Source organism: Tamandua tetradactyla, chromosome 3 (assembly GCF_023851605.1).
Source record: "Tamandua tetradactyla isolate mTamTet1 chromosome 3, mTamTet1.pri, whole genome shotgun sequence".
Lineage (NCBI taxonomy): Eukaryota > Metazoa > Chordata > Mammalia > Pilosa > Myrmecophagidae > Tamandua > Tamandua tetradactyla.
In genome coordinates, this window is record NC_135329.1 from 22357981 (window position 1) to 22383666 (window position 25686).

Consider the following 25686-nt stretch of genomic DNA (forward strand, 5'->3'; position numbering starts at 1 on the left):
TTCTATTTATCTTATGTATTATGTTATGTATGAGCTGTGTATGAAATTGTTTTTAAAATGCTTCTACTGTTTTAAAAGATACAGTTTGACTCTGTTACAACTCCATCTTCTTCTCTGATCCTTCTCCCAATTTGGGGGGATATCTGGACTTTACTCATTCTAGCTTTTTCATGTTGGAAAGAACTGTTGATAATATGGGATTGGGAGCTGGAACTAGTTGATGTCCTGGAGAGGCTGGCCCTTTGAGTTTCAGGACTTATCTGGCCTAGGAATCCATCTGGAGGTTGTAGGTTTCTGGAAAGTAATCACAGGGCATGGAACCTTGTTGAATCACAGATAAAGCCCTAGGTATTTCTTAGGGTTGGCAGGAATGGTTTTGCTTGGGATTTGGCAAACCATGATAAATAGTAATATCTAGCAGAAGCTTGCCTAAGAGAAGACTCTCAACTCTAAACTCTCTTAGCCACTGATACTTTATTTATTATTATCTTTTCCCCCTGTTGGTCAGGCAGGCATTGTGGATTCCATGGTGCCAGGGCCAGACTTGTCTCTGGGAGTCATCTCCCACATTGCCACAGAGACTTTCACCCCTGGATGTCATGTCCCACATGGGATGGGGTGGGGGGTTGGCAACCGTTTCACTTGCAGAGTTAGGTATAGTGAGAGAAAGGTCACATCTGAGCAACAAAACAAGTTCTCTGGGAGTGACTCAGGCATAATTATAGTTAGGCTTAGCTTCTCCACCACATAAATAAGCTTCACAAGAGCAAGCCTCAAGATCAAGCGCTTTCTCTATTGACTTAGGGGTCCCCAATGTTTGAGACAGTTTCAGGGGGTTCCCTGGTATTAAAGCTTAAAAGCTCAATATTTTTTCTCCCATCGCTTAAGGGACTTTGTGATCATGGCTTTTTATTAATTACTTTGCATTGCTGGGGGCCCTGCTCTGAGGGTGGCTGCTGTTCCAAACAGAACCACACAAAGGTGGAGGCAATGGAGACTTAAAGACGGCTGGTTCGCTTCCTCAGAGTTGTGGAGGACAGGTGAAGGGCTGCATCGGCTGGGCTGGGCCGGAAGGCACAGCTTTAGGGAGCCACAGAGGAAGGCCCTGGCTCTCCAGGACAGTTGGGGGCTGGGCAGAATTCACTTTGTGGGTCCAATTCAGGGTGTTAATAATAGGGTGGTGCAGGAGAACCTTATATTTTCTGCATGGTTTTTCTACAAACCAACAACTTCTCAAATAAAAAGAAAAAGGCTACCAATAGCTGCAGGCTCTCCCGGCACCCTCGCTGGCCCCTGACCCCAGCACGGCTCTCTGGTCCTGGCTCCAGAGGAAGCAGAGGAGGCCCTGTGCACGCACTGACTGGCAGCATGTACGTCTGGCCCAATCTGTCTGTTGGAGGCCTGAGGGATTCCCCATCCCAGAACCTGCCCTGCGTGTAGAAAGGGGCAAGCGGAGCTCTCCAACAGAAGGCTGCGGGAGAAAAGTCAAGGGATGCCTGAGGTAAGGGATTGCTGGCTAGAGGACAATGCAGCGCCTGGGACCAGGGGAAACTGTTTCCTAAGGAAGAAGGAACATTTGGAACTGTGTAAACAGGGGAAGTTCCAGAGCCAAATGCACATGCTTAAAACGCATGTGCAGTAAGGACTAGGCAGGCCTCTACACTCAAGCCTGGAGCTCTTCTCTAAACTCAATCTGCCATTCTCTAAACACAATCTAAATTTAGAGTTTAGAGCTATTCTCTAAACTAAATCTAAAGGTCAATCTGCAAAGACTGGGAAAGGCATTTCCTCTTTTTCCTACTTTTATTTTTGTTGTTAGCTCCTGGCATTCAAGGAAAGCTCTGTCACAGAACCGGTTGGACACAAGCTTGAGAAACAGCAACCTCAAAGTCTAAATTCCAGTGACACATTAAACTATCAAAATATCAAAAAAAAATCAAAATATCCAGATTTCAGCAAAAAAATTACAAAACATTCAAAGAAACAGGGAGCATTGGCCTAGGCAAAGGAGGGCAGTAAAGCATTACAAATCATCAATGGGGCAGATCAGACCTGGGACATTCCCAAAGACTCTTAAAAAATGATCCCAAACATGCTCAAAGAGCTAAAGGAAAATATGAAAGAACAACTGAGGAAATCAGGAAAATGATAAATGAACACAGAGAATATCAACAGGCATATGGAAATTATGCAAAGGACCCAAACAGAGCTGAGAGACCACTGCAACAAAAGTTTAAGATTCCCTAGAAGTGGTCAACAGCGGATCGGAGTTGTCATAAGAAAGATTCAGTAAACCTCAAGATAAGACAACTGAAATCATCCACTCTGTGGGACAGAAAGAGGAAAAGGGGCCAGGCCCTGAGGAGCCTATGGGACACCATCAGGTGTAGCAATTTATGCAGTGTGGGAGTCCCAGAAACAGAAGAGAGAAAGTACTCAAAGAGATAGTGGCTGAAAACCTCCCATATTCAATGAAAGACATGAACATGCAAGATGCTCAACCAACTCCATACAGGATCAACCCAAAGAGACCCACACCACTCCATGTTATAGTCAGAGTGCCGAATGCCAAAGATAAAGAGAGAGTTCTGAAAGCCACAAGAGAGAAGCAATGGAGCCTCAATCAAATTAAGTGCTGATTTTTCATCAGAAATCACGGAGGCAAGAAGGCCGGGGAAAGATATACTTAACATGCTGACAGCAAAAAATTACCCACCAAGAATTCCATAACCAGCAAAACTGCCTTTCAAAAATAAGAAAGTGATTAAGAAATTCTCAAGCAAAAGCTGAGGGACTTTACCACCACTACACTGGCCCCACGAAAATGCTAAAGGGAGTTCTGCAGGAAAAGAGGAAAGAACCCTAGAAAATTGACTGAAGCCACATGAAGAAATAAAGATTGCCATAAAGATAACGACACGGGTAAATATAAATACCGGGACTATTATATTTTTGATTTGTAATTCCACTTTTGACTTCCTATAGGATCTAAAAGGTAAATGCATAAAATGTAATGACAAATGAATGGTTTGGGACTCATGATGTATAAATACGTAACATGCCCCAAGATGTACATGAAGGTGGGGGGACAGAGGGTCTAGGAACATAGTTTACATATGCTACTGAGGTTAAGTTGGTATCAAAGCAAACAAGATTATTCTAGATTTAGGATGTCAAAGTAAAGCCTCTTAGTAACCACAAGGGAAATATCAGTGAATACGTAAGCTCATAGAGACAGAAAGTAGAGGAGAGATTGCCAGGGGCGGAGGGAAGAAGCGATGGGGATTTAATGCAAAATGAGTTTAGGGTTTTTGTTTGGGGTAAAGGGAAAGTTCTAGTAATGAATGGTGATGAGGGCACTGCAACATGGTGAAAATGACTGATCCCACTGAATGGATGCTCTACATGATTTGTAGAAAACACTACAGACAGCAAAGGCTGCAGGGAGCTCCCGAGGATGCAAATCTGAGGCTCCAGCCCAGTTCTGACCCTCAACAGTCAGGAGGTGCTGATCAGCTGACTTCCTCTGCAAGTGGCATAGTGGAGGGTAAAGAAGAAGAGGGTGCCCCACCCAGTGCCAAAACCACCAGTGGTTCCAATTTACCCCTTTATTCCCTCCCTCACCATTAACTCAGAGACTGCCAAGTCCCCAGCCCCTCTCCCTCAAAGGATTTCAAAGATGAATTCGTCACGGCCCTGCGCTCCAGTTGCTCACATCCCCAAAGAGATACCACACAATCACCTCCACCAGGGAAATAAATGGGAGGGGAGGAAAGCTGAGCCATCCTTCCCATGGAACCCCTCAGACTGCCCCTGATGTCCATCTTACCCCCGGTTTTCCTGGACTCCAATGGGATGGATTCAGGTGACAGAGCATGGTTTACCCCAGTCCATGTCTTGTCCCTTACTCTGAGCCTCTCATCCCCTGGAGGTAAGCCAAGGGTCTGTGGGTTTACAGGACCCCAAAGGGCATGGGCCTAGGCTGCTGGGATGGTAGGAAATAGGGAATCTAAAGGGACAAGCCCTCCTGATGTGCAGAGGGGGGGACTCGTGGGAAGGGCTGGCTGCTGGGGCTGGCTCTGTGGAATGCCATCAGAGCATGAGAGAGTTGGCCCCTGCAGGCGGCACTGGGAGACATGGTTGGGGAAAGGACCCAGGCATGGGGGTGGGGGGTGGCAAAGGTAAGGTTCTGCCTTTTAGAAATTTCTCCCAGAGAGGCTCCATTGCCTGGAAGTTAGAACAAAGCTACTGTCTCCCTCCTCTGCCCCCTACTCTACCCCAACCCCATCTAGGCAATTCACAGAGCCTCGATGGTCTGGTCCAAGAGCTAGTAACTAAGTCCAGCGTTTTGTTTATGGGAAAACTAATGGCAAGAGCTGGTTGGCTCTCTCCTGTGTTCCCTGCTTCTGTTCCTGGTCCTGCAGCCAAACCTTGAGCCCCCGTGGCCTCCTCCCTCACCTGGGCCCTGACAGCCACTCACCTGGACCCATCTCTTCTGCACACACCCACCCCCAGAAGAGCACACCTCTTCCTCTCCCCCAGCCCTCACTGCCCTGCCACCAGCACCGTCCCATCTGCCTCCTAGCTCCAACCATAGCAAAGATCTCCCAACAATCTCCGTTTCTCCAGGCTCTCTCCCTTGCCAACCAATCTCCACCTGCTGTCAGATTCATCTTCCTAAATCACAATTCTGATCATGACACTCCTGTTCAGAAGCTGTCAGTGGCATCTCAACACTTTCCAGTGTCAATCTGCCCGTCAGGCTTTATTTCTCACCCCTTGCTTTCACATGCACATGCTCTGTGCTCCTGCCCAAACCAATGACGTGCTGGTCCTCTCCATCAGAAGCTGGCAAACTTTTCCTGTAGCAGGCATGACAGGAAATGTCTTAGGCTTTGCCAACCATATACTCTCTGTCACAACTACTCAACTCTGCCTGTAGCACAATGTGTAGACAACAGAGTGGGTGTGTTCCAGTGAAGTCTTGTTTATACAAACAGGCAGCCGAACAGATGTGACCAGTAGTCCAGTTGGTTGACCCATGCTCTGTGCCCTCCTGACTCTGTCCCTTTGCTCCTGCTTGACCCTCTGCCTCGGACACCCTCACGCCCTCCAACCCCATTTGGCATCTTCACACATTCACACATATTCTCACAATTCTCCCTATTCTTCCAGGCCTAACAGCAGGTTTTTACCTTGTTCAGGAGTCCTTGGCTTTCACTTCCAACCCAAAGCAGTCCCTCCCTCCTCTGGATGCCCATAATAGTTTATCAGTTCTCTTGGCAGGCCAATCCCTTCTCCCTCCTAATTATCTGAGCTTGCATATTGTCCATCCTCCAGTATGAGGACCAGAGGACTTGCCACTAAGGTTCTTAGCCTCAGTGCCTAGAATATAGTAACATGATTAAATTAACAGTGTTATTAATATGTTATTAAAGCAATAAGAATTCATGTTGAAAAAATGAATAAATGAATGAATGGATGGATGGGTGAATAAATGAATGACTACAACAGAGAACGGGTGGGAGGGAAGAAAAGGAATGCATTCCAAGTAACAAGTGTCTCCAAATTCATTTTTAATTCCCCCCAAGAGGTTAAGAGGGTAACAGCAGAATTTGGCTGGTGGAGATGAGATTACATGTTGTTCTGGCTCCCCAGGACCACAGGGAAAGCTGAGATTCATCGAACCTGATGGAGCCCTGTAAATTGGCATTCTGAGCACAAAGTCACCAAGAGGAATGTCAAGGACTTGGAAACAGGCTATGCCCAGGGAAAGCACTAACTCACTCGTCCTCCCCACCCTATGCACCACCTGCTCCAGCTCCACCGCGTTACCCAAGCGCCTTCTAACCAATCCTTCTGCCTCCCTGATAGGAAGACCCTTCACCACACATGCAGGGGTCGCTGATAAACATGGAGGAGTGCTGAAGAAAGGGTTGCTTGCAAGCAATGACATGGACCCTGTTCTTGAATGAAGAGCAATAAGTTCCAGTAAAGGAAATAAATTTGAGACTCTACATTCTTTTATTCAGCTTTTATGGAGCACCTGCTAAATGCCAGGTGCTGTGCACTTAGTTTTACAGGGTTAAAAAGAAGCGAGAGACGTGGCGTCTGTCCTAAGGGACTGTCGCCTAGTGCGGGGGAGAGTCTAACACATGAAGATGGAGCTCAAATGAGGCAAAGTGGGAGCCCAGGCAGGTAGATGGCAATGGTGCCTGGGCAGAATCAGGGAAGCCCACACCCACAGGGCAGTGATGCTTGGGTGGGATTCACTGACAGGGAAGAAGGGAGAGAGGAGAAGAAGAGGCATTTCGGTGACAGGGACTGACCTTGCAAGGGTAGAGCCCCTTGCTTACCCCAGCACTCGGGGTGCACCAGGGCACCTCACTGGGCCTTAGACACAAAGGGCCTTAGATCAGTGTCCAAGAATGACTTGCCTCCTACAGGTCCCTTCTCTCCGTGGGAAGGAGGGCAGGGAGTGCGGACCCATACAAGGTATATGGGCAGGCCCTCGGAGAGACTACTCTGTAGATTCTTGCTGGGCCTTCTCCAAGTTCCACAGAGCCAGTCAGACCCAGAGCGGACTACAGCCAGGAGCGGAGGCACAAGAGAGCAGAACTAGGGGCAACAGCAGATAGCACGGCCCACCACGCAGGCCTGGATGCAACTGGCTTCTCTAGAGTATCCAGACATCCTCATCGCTGCTCAGCAGGTCCACAATGGGAACAAGAGTTCCTCCAGTCCATGCCCACCCCCCACTGTGGGAATGTCTTTCGGGGACAGCAGACTTGCAGGAGAAGACAGCACAGTGCAGCCAAAAGAGAATGGAAGGCCTAGGTTCCTGACCTTGCCCAGCCACCAACTGGCTGTGCGGCTGTGGACAATTTACTGTCCTCTCTGGGCCTCAGGTCTCTTGGGTTTGGGAACATCTCAGAGAGCCCTTCCCGTCCTAATACCCAGTCACTCACGGGAGATGCCGAAACAGCTGTCCCCTCTTGGCCAGTGATGGGGGTCCCTACAGCTTCCCCAAGGTCCAGGGAGTGTGGAGGAAGACAAAGACAAGCAAAAGGACTTCATCTTCGTCTCCAGGGCCTCTCCAGTGTGTACAGCCTCCCCCCACCCTCCCTCCCATCCAGGCCTCAGCTTCCTTTCTCTGCCCTCATTCAGGGACTTCTTCCTGTAGCCACAGGTTCCCATAAATTCCAGGGGCCCCACAACACTCCCCACGGAGCCATCCAATCAGACACTGGAATCTAGCAGAGCTGAGGGAGGGGAGGGAAGTATCGTCTGGGAAGAGACAAAGCCCCACGCCAGCCTCCAGCTGAGTTGAGGAGGGACTAGGCTTATTCATACAACACCCCCAGCACTGGGCACTGAAGAGATTATAATTAAAACGTATCAAGGGTCCTTCCCCCTCCATTCCTGTGGAAAAGGAACCTGGGGAGTGACAGTGGGTGAGCTGCCCTCCTCTGAGGGTCTGTCTCTCTCCCCTTCCTCCTGGGATGGCCATGCCTGGCTGACCTAAGCACGTTGGCAGAGCTACAGGGTGGCTTAGTCAAGAGGCCCAGAGTGGACATCATTGGGGCCAGGCCTGTGGGCGCCAACTGTCAGGCAGGCTCCCCAGCCCCTGGGATTAAGAAAACCAAACATTTGTGTCGTGTTTGTCAGTTAACAAAGCATTTTCATAAACATTATCTCACACACTGAGCATCCATTATCTTCACTGGAATCAAACCAAAATGAAGACAAATCCCCCCACAACGAGTCTGTAGAAAACCAGGCTGCGGCTAAAAGAAACCAAGCAACGGTTTAGCAAACAGATGAGGGGAAAGAGAACACAAAATGGGTCTGTAGAGTCATCAGGCACTGAGTGGGGAAGGGGGGCGGGCACGAGGCCATGGCTCAGAACTTTTCCATGCCCGTGATGAATCAGGGTGAGAACCGTGGGGAGAGGATCTGCAACCATCTGATGAGTAAGCACCTCCCCAGAAGAGCCCACCCAGAGGGGCTGGGGGAGGACTGGTGGCTGGTGGGAGGGTGGAGGAGCCCAGTGAGACCTGCAGACTGTGCCAGAGCAGCTGGCGTGGTCACCTGGCAGGTGGCACAGCCCTGACGGCCGAGCTGCCCAGCACTCTAGCATGAAATTGAGCTGGTGACCGTGTGTGGAACAGAACCCCAACCCCCACCAGCAGCCACTCAAGCAAGCCCAGTGTAATTAGGAACTGTCCAAGGGTGACACTGGCATCACCGACCTAATGGAGGGTAGCAGGGCATGGAAATGGCCCCAACCTGAGCCCTACATGAGGGTACCTGGAGGTCAGCTATTACAGAGCAAGGCACCCCACCAGGGCAGGAAAGGGGAAGTGAGGAGGGGGCCCCCCTAGCCAGGACTAGCACCAGCACATGAGCTTTCAGTGCAAGAGAAAGCCTCTGCCAGGCCCAGTGCCTGCTCCAGTCCTTGTCCTGGCATCACAACTGCCTCTCCGTGATGCCATGAGCCCACCACCCCAATCAGAATGTCTCACACACACCCAGGCCTCGTACTTCAAACCCCATGAATTCTTCCTGGGTAATTCAAGTCCCATAGCCTGCCTGAGAGATCGCTCTCTACCCAATCACCCAAAATTTCACTGTTCCCTTCTTCCTCTGGTTTCCCTGATAGTCTACATTAGGTTCTATTTTAAATTCTTTGTTCTAGGTATGTGTGTGTTTGTGTGAGTGTGTGTGTGCATGTGTGTGTAGAGTCTGTCTAGAACGAAGCTCTCAAGCAAAGAACCTAATGTGGCAAATAGTGTGATACAAGGTCAGGGTAGCTCAGCAGGCGACAGGCTGAACAGGATGACCTGCCAGATGCCGCCACAGTACCCCAGGTGTGCACTGACCACAGTCCCTAACTGATGCCTCTTTAATTGTATGTTCCCCGATAAAACCATAAGGACCACAAAACCTGGGCTGTGTCTGCCTTATTCACCAATGTATCCCCACCACCAAATATAAGGCCTGGTACACATTGGGTCTGTACACACTATGGATGGCTGGATGGATGGACAGATCAGACCGACAGACAGACAGACAAATGAATATCATGGTCTTTGGAGTCGGATGCGAGTTTGAAATCTGATGCTACCACTAACTAACTGTGTGACCCTGGGTCAGTGTCCAATGTATAAAACAAGAATACTAATAACTCATTGTTGTGAGAATTAAATAAGAAAGGTACTAAGTCTACTAGCAAACTACTTAGTAATTAGCAGATGGTTGGTAAATGGTAGCCCTTATGTTTCTCTTGTACCCCCATGGTATCTAGTATCAAAATGTGGTATCACAGGCATTGCATACTTGTGAGATGAATGACTAAATTAATGAACACATGAAAAATTACCCCAGATTAGCTCCTCCATGCTCTTGGGTGTCTGATGCAAAGGAATGAACTTTAGAGCAACTCCTGCCCAGCCCACTATTAAGTAATTTTCCACACTCGCCTCTGATATTACAGTGCTTCTCTAGACCTTCAGCCTGCCCCCTTCCTCCATTTCCCTGGCTGCAGAGCCAACCCCCTCACCTGGACAGATGTGCAGGTGGTGATGACACTCGTCCCCAGGTTGGTGCTATCACTGAGATCATCTGGCAAAGAAGGAGTCTTCTCCACCCGAGGGGGCTGGGTGGCCTGGAATGAGGGGTTCTTACGGGACAGGTTCACATCTGTGCCATTGCCAAAGGCCTGGATGGCATTCCCTGGGTGGGGAGAGAACGGACAGAGGTAGAGAAATCAGGGAGCACCACCTTCTCTTCTTCCCCTCCTCCCCACCCTGACCACTACCTTCCCTGTAACAGCCCAGAAGCTGTGGGCAGAGTGGAACATACACAAAGTTAGTTCTGCTGAAGCTGTCTTTGGGTACCTCCGTAAGATTCACTCCCAGAGAAGGCAAGAACAAGAAGGAGGTTGAAAAAGACAGAGAAACCAGAATGGAAAGAAATGCACATGATGAGGGATATAGAAGAGAAAAGAAGAAAAGAAACAGGAAGCATGGGGAGCCCAGAGGAGCAGGCCATGCCAAGGCTGGTGAGGGCAGTCTTCTCTGTGGCAATGAGTGCTGCAGACAACGTCCTCCTTCAGAACCTCCCCCATCCCCCAGCTCTCTAGGCACGGGTTTTCCTGACTCTTCTGCCACCTCCGACGCTTCCTGGTCCCCACTGCAGGCTCCCCATCCTTGGCTGGCATTCCAAGGGCCCGAGACTCAGCTCTCCTCCCTCTTTACACCATACACTTTCCTTACCCATCCCCAAAGCCTTGATTAGCACTAATTCCCTGAGGACTACCAAATCTGACCTCTTGGACCAAACTCTGTCACCAAGATTCTATCCAATAACCAAGGACCTACCCAAATCTCTACCTCCATGTTCCATACACACCTCAAACTCATTGTATCCACTGCCGAACTCAGCATTTCTCCCTACTGTTGTCAATACTGATTTCTGCAATATCCCAACATATTTCCAGTATTGAAGTATCATCTCTATCTACCCAAGTCCCACAGATCAGAAACTTATTAGTCACCCACGACACCTCCCAAACCACCCACTTGTGGTGAATTGAGCCTTCCTCCTAATGGGCTCCCCACATCTCTCTCTTCTCCATCCTTTCTCCCCTGCTCTGCTTCACAGCCCTCTCTCATGAACAGCTTCTACAGTTTTCTGACCTGTCAGAGCCATAGCCCAACCCCCACTCCCCCACACGATAACCAGAGGGAGTTTTCTGAAACACAGATCTGATCACATCACTTGCTTAGACCCCTTCAACGACCCAACAACCACCACCACCACACCTGCAGGACCATAAAATCCCAACTCCAGGTCTGCAAGGCCCTTTCACAAGGAGTACTCTCTCTGCCTGCCCAGATAACTCTCTCACTCTGATCAATGCTACAGACAGGCTAAATGGTTTGCAGTTCCATCAGCCCACCATTGTCTTTTTTTTTAGAGCCCTGTTCCTCTGCCTATGGTGGACCAGAATGCTCTTCCTACCTCTCCAACTGACCAATACTCAACTAACTACCAAGGTACACATATTCTGAGAAAACTTCAGGGCCTCCCTCTCCTAGGCTGAGCTGGTCATTCCCACTCTGGGTTCCTAGAGTCCTGTGCAAACCACTGCCCTAGCACTGAGCCCCCTGCTGTGACCACCAACCTAACCCGGACAGGAGACCTCCATGAGACTACAAGCACCTCAATGACAGGATTGTAACTTGTATCTCTGAGTTCCAAGTGCCATACAGGACAGAAGGAAGGCAAGCAGGCAGGCAAGATAGATGGATGGAAAGAAGAAGGGAGAGAAGGTAGAAGAAATCTTCAGGTGCAGGGGGTAGCAATGGGTGTCAGAATGGAAAGATCAAAGGCCTCTCTCTCTAGCTTTTGGATTAGGAACTTGATGAGTTGAAAATAAAGTTACCACTTCCAAGGGGAAATAGACTCCTTAAAGAGAAGTGACAGATGCTGGGGATCCTCAAAAGAGGGCGCAGTGCCTAGAGGAACCTGGCTGAAGCTGTCAGGATAACAGAGCAACAATCTCTGGCCTTGACTTGACATAGTTTCAAGGCCTCCAATGGTAAACTGAGGTTGACAGTTCTAATGTGATTCTCCAAGACCACAGATACCAAGGTCCCTGTAGGAAACACCCATGGTGGAGAAGTCCCATATATGCCAGTGATCATCACAAAGAAGAAAGAAAGAGATGGTTAGGGCAGATTTCCAGGGTCTCTCCTGGGGATGGAAGGGCATGACGGGCTTCTGGGGATGGGGAGAACATTCTAGGACTTACGGAGACATGGGTTCTCGGTGAAGTCCCTGAGGAACTTCTCACACTCCTCCTCCATGTTGCCACTCCCACGACAACTGCACCAAGGGGATACCACGATGCCAGTGGGGTTGGAATCCACATAGTTGGGTGTCATGTCAAACCCTGGACATGGAAGAAGGGGAGAGGAAGGAGAGAGGAGCAGTGGGTCCTTTGCTTTGGGCCCCCAAATCCTAGGCACGGCAGGGCAGAAGCCTGATACCTCTCTCCCATTTGCCTTCCAAACATGCATACATCCTAGCTCATGATCCTAATTCTGAGCTTAGCTATCCCAATGACCATGGAGTTGGCAGGGGACAAAGGGGCCAAAGGCACAAAGGATACTAGGCTCTTCATCACCAGGAAGGCAGAGAAGATCCCAGGAGCCTTTTTGTAGAGCATGGGCCCTTGCTTTCTCTTTCACTAACGAGAAGAATGTGTGTTTCAATATCAGGGAAACTTAGGTTTACATCCTGGATTTGGATCTTTGTGCCAATATTTAATAGCTAGTTGAACCTGGGCAGGTTATCCAACTTCTCTAAGCCTCAGTTTCCTCATCTATAAAATAGAGATATCAACAGTTCCCCTATTTAAGACCTATTATGAGAATTAAATAAAACAGTCCATGTAAACTTCTTAGAACAGTAACTAGAATGTCATAACTATACAATCAATGTTACTTTTTCTTATTATTTAAAAAAGACTGTAAGGCTGCTGGGACCCTTCTTCCCCCTGATAAATAGCTGGCACCCTCCTTCTCAATAAAGAGCGAGCCTGTCCTCTGGTTTCCCATTGTAGTTCCATCTGAATCTGCAGCAGAGAAGGGCAAGCTCAAGCTGACTCCATTTGCTGTCCCAGAGCACGGCCTCAGCTCTGCCCAGTGGGACTGGGACAGCAGGGAGCCTCTGTGATCCCAGGTGCACAGAGGGGAGTCTTACCAATCAAGCCGGCATAGGATCCCAGACACGCCTGGTAATTGTCCGCAGGGCAACTGGTGAGTGTCCGGTAGGAGGCTCGACAATTGGCGTGGAAGTCTGCCAGTCGGGACCTGATGCCAGGGAGAAGACCCAAAGGAGAAAAACAGGAGTTTAGTCTGACTGTGCCGCTGGCCTCCTCCAGACAGCCAGTGGCAGAGCATCTTCTCTCTGTGGCTTCCAGGGACAAAGGAAGCCAGGAAGAGAGAGGAGAGCAGAGAGGACATAACCATGTTTAAGGGGACAGGTGTCTTGTCTCTCCAGCCAGGCTGGGAGCCTCTTGAGAACAGAGACTTCCCACATGCAGGGCACATAGTGAGGCTTCAGAAATACTCACTGACTGACCGACGAAAAGGACTCAAGGACACATAGAAACATCGTATGCTAATGGATCCTACAGTCAGAGGAACACAGAAAGGATCTGGGTTTGCAAAGAATGCCTGGGACCAAGGTAGAAGGCCTGGTCTCGGCCACATTCCTCGGGTGACCTTGTCCAAGTCCTTCCACACCTCTCTCTTCCCCTCTGCAAAATGGGTTCAATGATACTTGCCCCAGCTACTTCATAGGTTCTGTCTGAGGATAAAAGGAGCAGCAGCTCCCAGGAAGGTAAAAGCAGGGTCTCCTGGAGGGGAGACATTCCCATGGGCATTCCTGGCCAGTCTCTTTTGCATCAAGTTAGAGCAAAGCCATCCTTCCCATCCCTCCTCCATCTTCCCCAATCCCACTGGACAGAATCAGCCTTTCTCTCCCCAGACTGACCATAACACTTTGCCATCACCCATTCCTCAATGCTGGCACCTAAAATGTTGCATCATAATGACTGGGTGACAGTTCTGGGCTCCCCCCTAGACCATGAGGTGCTTGAAGGCGGACACCGACTCGACTCTGTCACCCCAGCACCCAGCCTGGGGCCTGGACACAGAGTGTTCTGTGGATCACAGGGCACTCAAATCTAACATGCAGGACAACTGCTACTCCTTCTTCCCCTGGCCCTAGTACCCCAGCTCACAGATTGTTAACATCAGCTTGGCTGGGGGATGACGCTGCCCCTCCCACCATGACAAATAACAGTAAGAATTATTAGGTTAGTGCCCTTTACAGCAGCTGTCCTATCATCGGGTCTCATAGCTGCTCAACGAAGCAAGTAGCAAAGTCTTGTTCACCCATGTCTTCCCAATGACTGGAACATAGTAGGACCTCAATAAACATGTGTTCAGTGTGAACTCTATGGCAACCCAATGAGCCAGCTACTGAGAAGGACCAGAACTCAGACCAGCCGATGCCTCCCCCATGCTCCTTCCACACTGTAAGGCTGCCCCATGAGACAAGGCAAAGTTAACACAAGTTCTGCTCCCCAGAGTTCTCCGCTAGAATGCTGGCTTATTTGAGAAAGGAACAAATAGACAGAGAGGGACAAGAGATTGGGAGGGACAAGAGATTGGGAGGGACTGGTGCCTGCCAAGAGAGGAATGTCCACAAAGCAGGCACAAGGGCAGCAGGGGGAAGACGCCTGGAGCATGTCCTACTGGCTTCCCACCTTGTCCCCCAACACAGACAAATTCTGGTAGCCTGTCAGCCCCACGGTCCTGAGAACGGGGATCTGAGAGAGGAAGGAAACACTGGGGAAGGATTCGGCCCAAGGGAGGCCTCGCCTGTCCCAGGGCCCTTCAGCCCACAGAGGCAGTGAGGAACCACTGAGGGAGCACGAGCACCAAGCCAAGAGTCGGAAGACGGGCCTGGCGTCTCATTCTAGCTGTGACCCCCGACTCGCTGGGTGGCCTTCGGTGAGTCCATTAATTCTCTGGGACTTGGTTTCCTTATTTATCAAATTAATAAAGAGCAATTTCATTTATAGTTTAAAAGATACTTCCAAATCTATCTTTTCTCACTTAATTCTCACAAAAACCCCGTGAGAGTTGACAGACAGTTGTTAATATTTCATTTTATAGATGAGGAAGCCGAATCCCAGAGACACTAAATAACTGCTGAAGATCACGGAGCAGCTACACAGTGGAGCCAGGAGCCAATCCCAGGACTTCCAGCTACAAGGCGGCTCACCTTCTGGCAGATGCCATTGTTCCTGTGTCCAAGGGGCAAGCTCCAGAGGACCTTAAAGGTCCTTGCAGAGCCAATGCTCTGTGGCTTCGGAGAATTAAATTTGTCTTCTCCAGGAAAAGAGCAGGAAATCTGCAGTACCTCTGCCCTCCATCCCACTCATAAATGCACTCTCCATGGTACCCTCACCAGCAAGCTTCAACACCAGGAAAAGCAGCATTTCCAACCACTGCTTCACCCCTTTAGCCTCCTCCCCCACTCTCCAACCCAGCCTCACGTGTGCAAATGAGAGAAAGTGCTGCAAGAGGATGAATGAGGGATGGTCTCTGTCCACTCCTCAGACCTCCAGAGACCTGCAAGGTGGGCTGAAAAGAGTCAGGGACATTAAGAGATAGAGGGAATTTTGAGATCAAACAAAACAAAATCAAAAATCCCTAAGCACTTTCAAAGACTTCATTATTTGCTTTGGCCAAATATCTACCCCAGAAGTAGCCAAGGAGACAGTATCAGGACTCGACACCAAGGGGGACTGCAGGTGAGCAGCAGAAATCTAGAACCAAACTCCTATGGGGTGTGGGGCAAGCAGGCTGCTAGATCACGAGCAAACCACAAGTTACCATCTTCTTCCCACCACAGAGACTTTCAAATATCTTTCACCTGAAAACTAGGAGCCACTTTCAATACCTTGTGGCCTCCTCCCAAGGTTCATTCCAGTCCCTTCCCATTAAGCCCTTTCTAACCACCCCAGCCATGTGGATTTCTCTAGCTCTATATTCCAGCTACACAGATAGTCTAATCCAGGCAACTTAAATTAAATAATCTGGCAACTTAAGTCCCCAACTTAGTAGCACAGGAACTTTCTGATACTGTCCTCTTTGATCTCTCCAATGGGAGTATACATTCCTAGGGTGACAGACTCTCTTTGTTTCTTCATCTATATCCTCCATGGTCCCTCTAGGAAGGGATAAGGTGGCAGATATCCATTCATCCATTCCCCCAGCACACACAGAGCCCCACCATGTGAATGACAGAACAAGGGATGGGAATGGCATGCACATCAATGCAAAGTCAGAAAGGAAACCCAACTAATGGGGTCTGAGTGGTATGCCCACCATCACAGGGTCCCATCCCGTATGGGTGAGAAGCCCCTTTTGGTTTATGTTCCTGGGAGGAGCACACTGTTCCCTACAGCAGCCTCCAGGGCTCGGGCTCTATCTGCAGCTGTCAGGTGTCCCCCAGAAAGCGCCAATTTCAACGCTGCACCAGACAGCCTCGTTTCCTTTCCGCAAGGTCAGTTCTCCACTCCCTGAATGTAGGGACCCTGAGGCTCCTGGCTGGCCTCTCCAACCATCAGGCTCCTCAAAAGGCCACTGGGCCCCAGGGACTGGAGACAGAGTAAAGAGGTGAAGGATGATAAGAGGTTTACTGCTGCTACAAAGGGCCTTTGGGGAATCCAAAATATTTCCCTAGGGCCCTCAAAGAGAGGAAATGCCATCTGGGGAGAGGGGGAAGTAAAGGAAGCAGGTCAGAAACAGAAGGTAAAAGAGTTAAGAAACCAGGTGGAGCTGGCCAGTGGGAATTCTCAGTGACTGCAGCTGAAGGGCGCAGACTCCAGCTGCTCAGAGCAGAGGTGAGGTCACATGGGCAAAAGAACCCCAGCTCTGTTGTTCTTGCCGGCCGGCTGTGTGATACTGTGCAAGCCTGTTACGTCTCTGATACTCAGTGACCCCAGTTATCAAATGGGGATAACCGTGCATGCTACTTCCTTCGCAGGGCTACAACGAAGAAAAAACGAGATGGTGAGTGTGAGAGAGCTTTCAAATAGCAGACGCTAAGGACAGGCAGAAGACATCCTTATCCTTATCTTCCCCTTCTACCAAGCCTTCTCATCTGGAGCACTGTGCCTGCATTTGCAAGAGCCATCAGGGAACAGCTTTGTTTGGTGTCCGATACTATGGAAGGAGGGAAAAAAAACACCTGCTTACCCTGCCGAGGCGGGTCTGGGCCCCCACACGGGCAGTGCTAGCAGACTGAGGAGAGAGAACTTCCTCTCCTTCTCTCTCACTGCCAGGCTGCAGAGGCAGCCCCGCGGACCCCAGGCAAACAGTGACCTCCCTGCCCCACCGCCACTCGCCACACCGTGCTGAGGACACAGGAAGAGGGAGCACAGGCCCTCCAAGCCAGGCCCCAGGGTGACGGCCGGGTAAAGCTCTCTCTCGCTCCAGTGAGGCTGTGGCCTATTTCCTTGAACAGCAGGCTCCCATCGTCGGTGCCAGGGCCTCGGGAGAGAAAACTCTATTCAGAGCAAAGGGAGGGGAGGAGGTAGGCCTGGGACCAGTAGACAACAGAGGGGAGAGGTGAAGTGAAAGGAAGCAGCTAAGCCGTCTGTTCTTCCATTTCTCCATTCTCAGCCTCAAGGCGGCCTTGTCGAGCAAAAGTGACAAATGGGGCATTTAGGAGGATGCCAAGTCCAAGTCACCAGGAGGCTTCTGATTGCTCAGGTTTCTCTCTGCCCCCAAATCCATGATAAAGTCCACGGTGGCAGGCTCCTCTCTGCCAGCCTCAGAGACCGAACAAGTCCCCACTCCAACCACAACACGAGCCAGCCGCGTCCATGCTCCCGGTCCCAGCCCTGGTGGGTAACGTTCTCCAAGTCAAATGTTACGCTTTTCATAATGCATGATAAGCCAGCTGGCGATCTCTGCATAATCTCTGGGACAGATGTCACTCTTTCCCACACACACCGGGAGTTCACTGGTTTCTTGAACTCCTTGCTTTCTGCCAGGAGCAAACTTCTGTTGGATGAGCCCCATCGCCGCTCGGATTTCAGTCTTTCAGTCCCCACAAGAGAGATGGCATAGAAGCAAGCATGGGAGGCACAGAGAGACAGACTAACAGACAGAAAAACAGAGAACCAGCAAGAGAACCAAAATGGATGCAAGCCAAGTGCATCTCTCCCAGAGATCAACTGGAGAGTGCCAAATGAGCTCAAGGCAGCAAGCAGGTGGATCTCTCCTAAACTCACAACCCCGCTCTGGGTTTGTTTCTTCAGCAGCTGTAGCCTATTCAATCAAAGGAAAGCAGCAGGAGAGGGAAAAGCACCTGAACCCTAATCTGATAAGTGGGTTGCCAAAGGAAATACAGAGCGTCCAATAAAATTTGAATTTTAGATAAACAAGTAACTTTTTAATTTAAGCATGTCCCATGCAATATTGGCAATATTTATACTAAAATGTTTTTCATTGTTTATCTGAATTTCTAATTTAACTGGACATCTGTATTTTTCATTTGCTAAATATGGCAACCCTATTTGATGGGCACGTGTACACCCAGCAAAGCATAAAAAAGAGGTAAGCGTGGATGTCTGCACTCTAGCAGAAATCATTCAGATTGGGATGGAAGGGGTGGAGTTCCTATAGATCTGTAGCTCTCAAGGTATGAGCCACAGACTAACAGCATCAGTACCACCTGGGAACCTGTTAGAAATGCAAAATCTGCAGGCTCCACCCTAGATGTATAAGGCCTGAAATTCTAGGGGCAGTATGGTGCCCAGTGATTTAATTATTAATAATTAATAATTAAATAAATTGGATTATTAAATAATAAAATATTAAGTAAAAAGTATTTAATTTAATAATAGATGATTCTGGGGCACCCTAGAAAGTGTGAAAACCTTTACACTAGTAAAGGTTACACTTTTCTAGTGTAAAGTTTGAAAACCTCTGCATGGATTAAGTGGTACGACAAGTAACAGGTTTCAAAGCTGCGCTTGCAGGTACCCTTCAGACTTCCCTCTCTGGCCTCAGCTCTAAATATCTCCGCCTTATGGTCCAGCCACTGAAGAAAGTAATGTTTCAGGCCATATCCTGAGAAAGGTCATAGTTGCATGGCAAAGTACATGCATACACACACAAACACAAACACACACACCCTAAACAGACACACAGTTACACTCGGATTTATGTGTCTCAGTGCTATTCTTTGGTCTTAGCCAAGAGAAAGTACAAATACCTTCTGTGCTGGTTTGAAGCTATTATGTACCGCAGAAAAGCCATGTTCTTTAATTCTCATTCAATATTACTGCTGGGACCTTTTTGATTGTTTCCATGGAGATGTGACCCACCCAATTGTGGGTGGTAACTTTTTTTTTTTTTTTTTTAAACATTTTCTTGTTTTATTGTATTCTGTTTCTCCGTTTTTTGTTACATGGGCTGGGGCCGGGAATCGAACCGAGGTCCTCCGGCATAGCAGGCAAGCACTTTGCCCGCTGAGCCACCGCGGCCCGCCTGTGGGTGGTAACTTTTGATTACATGGTTTCCATAGAGATGTGTCTCCACACAGTCAAGGTGGGGTTGCTTAATGGACCCCTTTAAGAGGAAACCAATTTAGAAAAAGCTTTAGAGCCACCAGAGCCACCAGAGCCACCAGAACTGACAGAGCCAACAGAACGGACAGAGCCCCAGGGAAGCCACTGAAAAGAAAGCAGATCTCGCCATTTGTCTTTCCAGCTGACAGAGAAACCCTAAAACGTCATTGGACTTCTTGAACTGAGGTATCTTTTCCAGGATGCCTTAGATTGAACATTCTTATAACCTTGTCTTAATTTGGGCATTTTCATGGCCTTAGAGCTATACACTTGCAACTTAATAAATTCCCCTTTTGAAAAGTCATTCCGTTTCTGATATATCACATTCTGGCAACTTTCAAACTAAAACACCTGCTGTCAATAAGACCCACCCTTGTTCATGTAAACAGCTTCCCCAATACATACACTTTCCCAAATTAGTCTGGCCTAGAGTAATACTGGGCTGATATCACTCCCACAGAGACCCAAAACTTTTTAACGTTGGCCAATATATGGCTTTGTGAACTTCTTGTAAACTTCTCCAAGTTCCCATTCATTAGGCTATACCTGTCATGCTGCTACCATGGAAACCTACGGGTTTCTACTGGTTGGAGAAGAAGAGGAAGGTAGAAGGGAAGCTAACATTTACTGAGGACCTACTATGTGTCAGACACTGTTAGCTCAATTTTCTGAGCAATCCCACAAAGTAGGTACATTTCACAACGAGGACCCTGTAAGCTCAGAGAGGCAAAATGGCACAAATACCCTACAGCCAGCTCATCAACAGAACACCAGGGCCAGGCACCTGCTAAAGAGAACAGGGTCTGTTCTTCTGCTGTCTGCTGCCACGACCCACCACGGGCAGTAACTTCTGGGGCAGCCACCAGTACTGCCGCCTGCAAATGAATGGGGTACTTGAATGTTTCATGGAGGGGGAGAAAGAGCTCCCAAGAAGTGTCAATTACTCAGGATGGGCTTCGTAGACTATTTATGGAAATGCAGAGAAAATGGCTTTAAGAGACCCAAGTGCCTGCAGAATGGCTTTCTGAGGTCCCCTCCAGCGGTGCAGGGCTTGGTTAAATAGGTTCAATGTTATGTGACACAGAGAAAGGGAAAAAATGGATTTCACCCACACGGCTGCTTTCTGACTCCTCCAGGGTTCACTGTGGACAGCCTGATCCTGCATGCTTCAGGCAATTGCCACCACTTGTTTTATGAAATCAAGTATCAACTTGGCTTCCTTTCCTCCTATTTATTCTTCAACTATATAGGGGATACTTATTATTTTGCTGCAGCTCCCTTGGGTCTGGGGTAGGAGAGGAGGCCAGCTCCCTCTTCTAGCCAGGTATTCTAATAAAGGATGCCAATCAGTTTTCCATCACCTGGACCACAGCGTGGACACATGACCCAGGCGGAACCAATCACAGAGCCCCATTTGCTGGCCACACCTACCAGTATAGGGAAATAATACAAGCCAGGCCAAACTGGGTCCTTCTCTAAACTTTTCCTAATGGAGCCGAAAAGGAAGAACATTCTTTTTTTTCTGGCTATAAGACCACAGATATGAGTTCTGATATACTGGGACTATGGTTCTAGCCTCGTGGTTGTAACATGAATAAACAGGCAACCGACCTTCCGAGTGAAGCAGAAACAAGAGACAAGGAGATAGAGACTCCTATTTGTATTTGAGTCTTTGGTTATGCCCTTGTCCTTTCCATATTTCATTACGCAAGCCAACAAATTCCTTTTGTATTTTTTCTTAAGCCAGTTGGGTCTATGACACCTAAAACAAAAATTCTTGGTGCTCGCTTAGCTTCACTCCCTGAATTTATGTGATCTTTTCTATACAAGTTCTAAGCAACCAAAAAAGGCAGAGACTAAAAAGGACAGCAGACAAAATCAAAGGGTCTGTCTAACCCATGCAAAAGAGACAGGATAGAAAGAGAATTTGATAATGCTAGCAGCAATGGAAGCAGAAGGTAAAATTCATAAAGGAGGACAGACCCGGCCTTGGAGCTTTCCCCAGCTTCACTAGAGAGGAATGGCTGAAATGGATTCTAATGCCACAGGCAGCAGCTATACAGCTACTAAAATCAGCAAGGACATAGATTGTGTCAATACACGAAAATTAAAACATGAAATCATATTAGGGAATAAAATGCAGGAAATAATACAGTGCTTCCACCTTGTTTAGGTGACATTTTACAATAGAAAAAATGTCAAGTGTATGAACTGACACGATCCAAAATTAAATTTCAAAAGATGCTTAGAAGGTACTGTTGATTGTGTTCTTTTTTAATAAAGTTGCTTTGAAATGGCAATTTTTTAAGTTTAATTGAAGAAAGCCACAGGAATCCTGGGTTTTTGTAAACAATGATTTTCTGAGCCTTTGGCTAGAGAAAATATTATTGGTTCCAGAAGCATCAGTAAATTCAACTAATCCTCTGTCCCAAATCAAACAGGCTGAGTGAAAAAAGCCAACATCTCTAAGGAGAACTGGCTTCTCACTCCTGGGCAGCATCAACTCTAGGAACATGCAGGCTCAAGAAGAGACCCTGGTACTACCCTGAGAAACAGCCATCAAACTTTTGGCCCCTGACCAAGAACTCAGCAGAGGCTGCAACAAGCAGAAAGGTTTGAGTCTCCTCTCTCAAGAGATCCTGAATTCTCTGACAACTCTTTCCTCAGCTCCAGCCCCTTACGGAAGCATGCCTAGTCATAAAGATCCTCGTTCTAGTGTCAAATTGACTGAGTTTGCACCTTGGCTCAGCTGCTAACTGGCTGGTGTGACCTTGAGTAAGTCCTTACACCTCTCTGGGTCTCAGTTTCCTCATCTGCAAAATGGAGGTAATATTAGTACTTACCCCATATCTTTGTTGTGAGGATTAAGTGAGATACCCAATGAAGAATTAACACAAATGCTCAGCACATAATGGGTGCTCCACCAACGCTTGCTGCCATTATTATTATTAATCTTAGGGGAGTCTGCTAACCACGGCTTATCATCAAATGCTGTGTAGAAGGCATGAGCGCATTCCCTTCAGGTCAAAGGGGCATAATGGCTATGATCAATAAGCACCCCTTATATTTGTACAGTGCCATACAAAGTGCTTTCACAGTCATCACCACATTTTGCAGTAACAGCAATTCTCCAAACTTGGTTTATTACCGCTACTTTACAGTTAAGGAAACAAAGGCTCAGAGAGGTTAGTTGTCTCACTTAATATCACAGCAGGAAAGTCAGAAGACTTAGGTGTGAATGCTAGAAGCCAGTAGACTTCCCCTCCTACCACACTGTCCAACCCTTGCCCAGTCTTTTCTTCCCCAACCCCTTCCTCCCTTCCCAATATCTTAGCACTGAGAAGTCACAGAATGAGGAATGTTTGTTTCTCTTCTGGAACCATCCAAGGGAATCAATTGAGTGCCCCTTTTTCCTTGGCCTCCCCTTTTCTGTCTGGTCTGGAGCTTACCCAGCATGCCTTCCCTCCTCCAGGTGGGCCCGGAATGTGTCCATGGAAAATGACCTGTGGTTGGAGCCACCGAGCCCCAGCTGACCAGGAGCAATCAATTATTCCAAGGTCACCCACCACCAGAGACCAGCAAACCAACCAGAGCCACTGGACCAAGTATGTGCAGGAGAAGGACAGGAGGGCTGGATGCTGTCTGAGCCACTCCCACATGGATCCCCCCCAAGGGCCCAGAAGCGGGACTGAGGCCATTTCCTTCAAGAGACTGCCCTTGGATAGACCCCTTCAGGCCCTCCAAAAACACAGGCAGGTGGACAGATAGCCTTTTCTCGATTTCTTTCCCAATGCCTTCACCTGTATTCCAAACCCATTATTATCCAGTAAGAGAAGAAATGAATTAAATGTACGCATCATTTGATTTTAATTGAAGGACTGTTCTATTCCATTGAACTGCTAAGTAAGCTGAACAAGAGATTGTGTTTACATAAGCAAACCCCAAGCCACTATAGACTTGCTGTCACATTAAGTCAATACTTATGAAGGCTCTCTATTTAATTATTCAGTGAGGATTGACTTATTGTGTTAAGAGTGTGGTTAGCCTTGAGCTAGGTAGCCAGCCAGCTGAAAGATTTCTTTCAGCTTTCTCTGGATGCTGATATGGTCCTTACTGGTGGTATAAGATTAGCTTTCTTCTCTCTTGTGCCCCACTCCCACCTTCCCTCCTTCTCCAGAGTGAGAAGCTCCAGGTCCACTTCTCTGCAGTGGAGGGTAGCAGGGGATCCTGTGGTAGCCAGGAAGTGGGCAAAGTCCAAGTCGCAGGTGGCCAACCTTGCAGATAGTGAGGTTGACTCATTCTCCTCTCTCCTGACCTCGACCCTCAGAGCAAGGCTCCCCAACCATGCCCCTGTGACGGAGCCTAAGACCCTGACACCCGATGTCTTCTTGTCTTAGTTCTTCAAGGCCTACAAGTTCCAGCCTTTATCCTTCCCTTTCCCAACTCCACGGTCCTCCTACTCAAAGTCCCAGACCCCTGTTATGATAACTCCTTTATTTCCAACAATTCCCCTCCCTTCAAACTCCACAGAGAGTGTTTCTCAGCCTTTGCAACCCATCCAAACCCTAACATTCCATTGTTGCAAAGATTCAGATATGTTCTTATATCAAATCACATTTCCTGAAACATAAAACACAGAGAAAAAGCCAGAGGCAGATACCTAGTCTAAACTGCAGACCAGCTAGACAGGCATAAAGATGGTGAGGAGCAAAATCTCCAGCACCAGATCACCTGGTTCAAATCCCAGGTCTGCCAGGAAAGCGGTATAACCTTCAGCAAATTACTCAACCCTTCTGGGACTCAGCCCTCATTCACAAAATAAGAGTAAGAATAAGAGTTTCTGGGAAGAGTTGCAGATCACTGTAGTGTACCCAGGACAGTGTCCAGCATGCTGGCAGCTGTAAGCTTTTATAAGGGGTCAACTGTATTTCTAATCTCTGACTCAGGCAATCACAACCCCCACTACCTTCTCCAAAGGCAACTCCATGGGCTTCTATGGCCTTATAATTTGCCACTCTGATCTCCACACTGGGACCTTCTGACCTCAACCATCTCATCTCATTTCTCACTCCTTCTCTCCTCTCCTGCCCCAAGCCCTCAGAGCAAAGTCCCCCAACCATGATGTTTCAGATGCCCTTTGCCTGCATTGCTCCTCCTGCCAGGAATGCCTTCCTCCAAGTGCATCCTCCTTGCAATCTCTTCCATTCCACCCTTCAAAACCCAGTCCATTCGTTTGCCGGTGCCTGCCCATGCCAAAAAAAAAAAAAAAAAACTCAGTCCAGGTGTGATGTCTTCTAGAAAACCTTACCTGACTGTCTTGCCCCAACTCTGAACATTTCACAAACATTCATTTTTGTACTTAAATCACTACATTGCAATTTATTATCTGTTTCCCATTAAACTATGAGTTTTTCAGAACAGAAAACATCTTATTCATGTTTGACTTTTCAGTGCCCAGTGTAGTATCTGACGTCTAATAGGGACTCAGTAACCACTGGCTGGAGGGAGGAAGGAGGAAAAAGAAGAAAGAATGGATGGATGGATGAGTGGATGAGTGGGTGGGTGGATGGATAGATGGATGGTGGATGGATGGAGACCATATCTAGAGGCACAGAGGAATTTCCTCTAAGCAATTGAGATGATGCAAAAATTCTTCTAAAATCGACCCTTGAAAAATAAAATTTTCAGCCAATCTCCAGCTGGCAGTGAAGCAAAATGCATCAGTACTGCATTAACTTGAGCTTCGTGTCTCTAAGACAGCACAGTTCCCAAAAACTGCCCACCCCTCTCAGATCCTGTTCAGTGGTTGTTAGGAACTCGGAAAAATATCTTCGCTCTCTCTGGTAATAGCCATTCACTAAAGGAGGCCCCGGTGGCCCACAAGAATTAACACACATCCTTGAGCACCACTCTTAATACGGATCTCGGGGACCTACAGAGGAGGATACAATGGATCCATGGGGAAAAAGGTTGGGTAAAGTGTCCATTCTCAAACAAGCAGAAATCAGAGTGAGTCAGGGACAGAGCAGAGTATTGGGGGGTCACAAAGTGTGCCGCATGCCACCTCTCTGTGCCTAAGTGGCTATACTACCTACAAAGAAGAGTGTTTGGGAAGACTAGATAGAAGTCACACATGCAAAAGGACTTCTGAAAAATAAAATCCACTATGCAAATATTGACTGTTTTTCTTCTTAGGAATAATGAGAAGAGAATAAGGCCGTCCTAGGGCACCCAAACTCTCCTTCAGCTGACTCTACAGACAACTCCCAATGAAGGGAGCCAAGACAGGGCAGTAGAAGTGGAGGCCGGTGTGGGCAAAGAGGGTGTGAAGGCTGCACGCCACAGCCCAGCCCCACCAGGGAGCCAGAAGGACTGCATGTGGCCAGGGTCCCCTCTAAGAAAATCCGCAGAGTCTGCAGGGAGAGCTAGGCTCTCAGCCCCTTCCCCGTTGCCCTCCA

The 25686-nt window shown here is 48.2% G+C and overlaps 1 protein-coding gene across 2 annotated transcripts in view; it reads right to left on the reverse strand.

Annotated features, from left to right (window-relative positions):
- The window catches only part of GFRA2 (GDNF family receptor alpha 2), an 89965-nt gene that overhangs the window by 4203 nt on the left and 60076 nt on the right, over window positions 1–25686 (reverse strand). For both annotated transcript variants that reach the window (XM_077151842.1, XM_077151841.1), the window contains 3 exons: window positions 12772–12881; window positions 11819–11959; window positions 9563–9735 (listed from right to left, as the gene is read on the reverse strand). In XM_077151842.1, the coding sequence (XP_077007957.1) occupies window positions 9563–9735; window positions 11819–11959; window positions 12772–12881 (424 nt within the window). The remainder of the gene's footprint in view (window positions 1–9562; window positions 9736–11818; window positions 11960–12771; window positions 12882–25686) is intronic.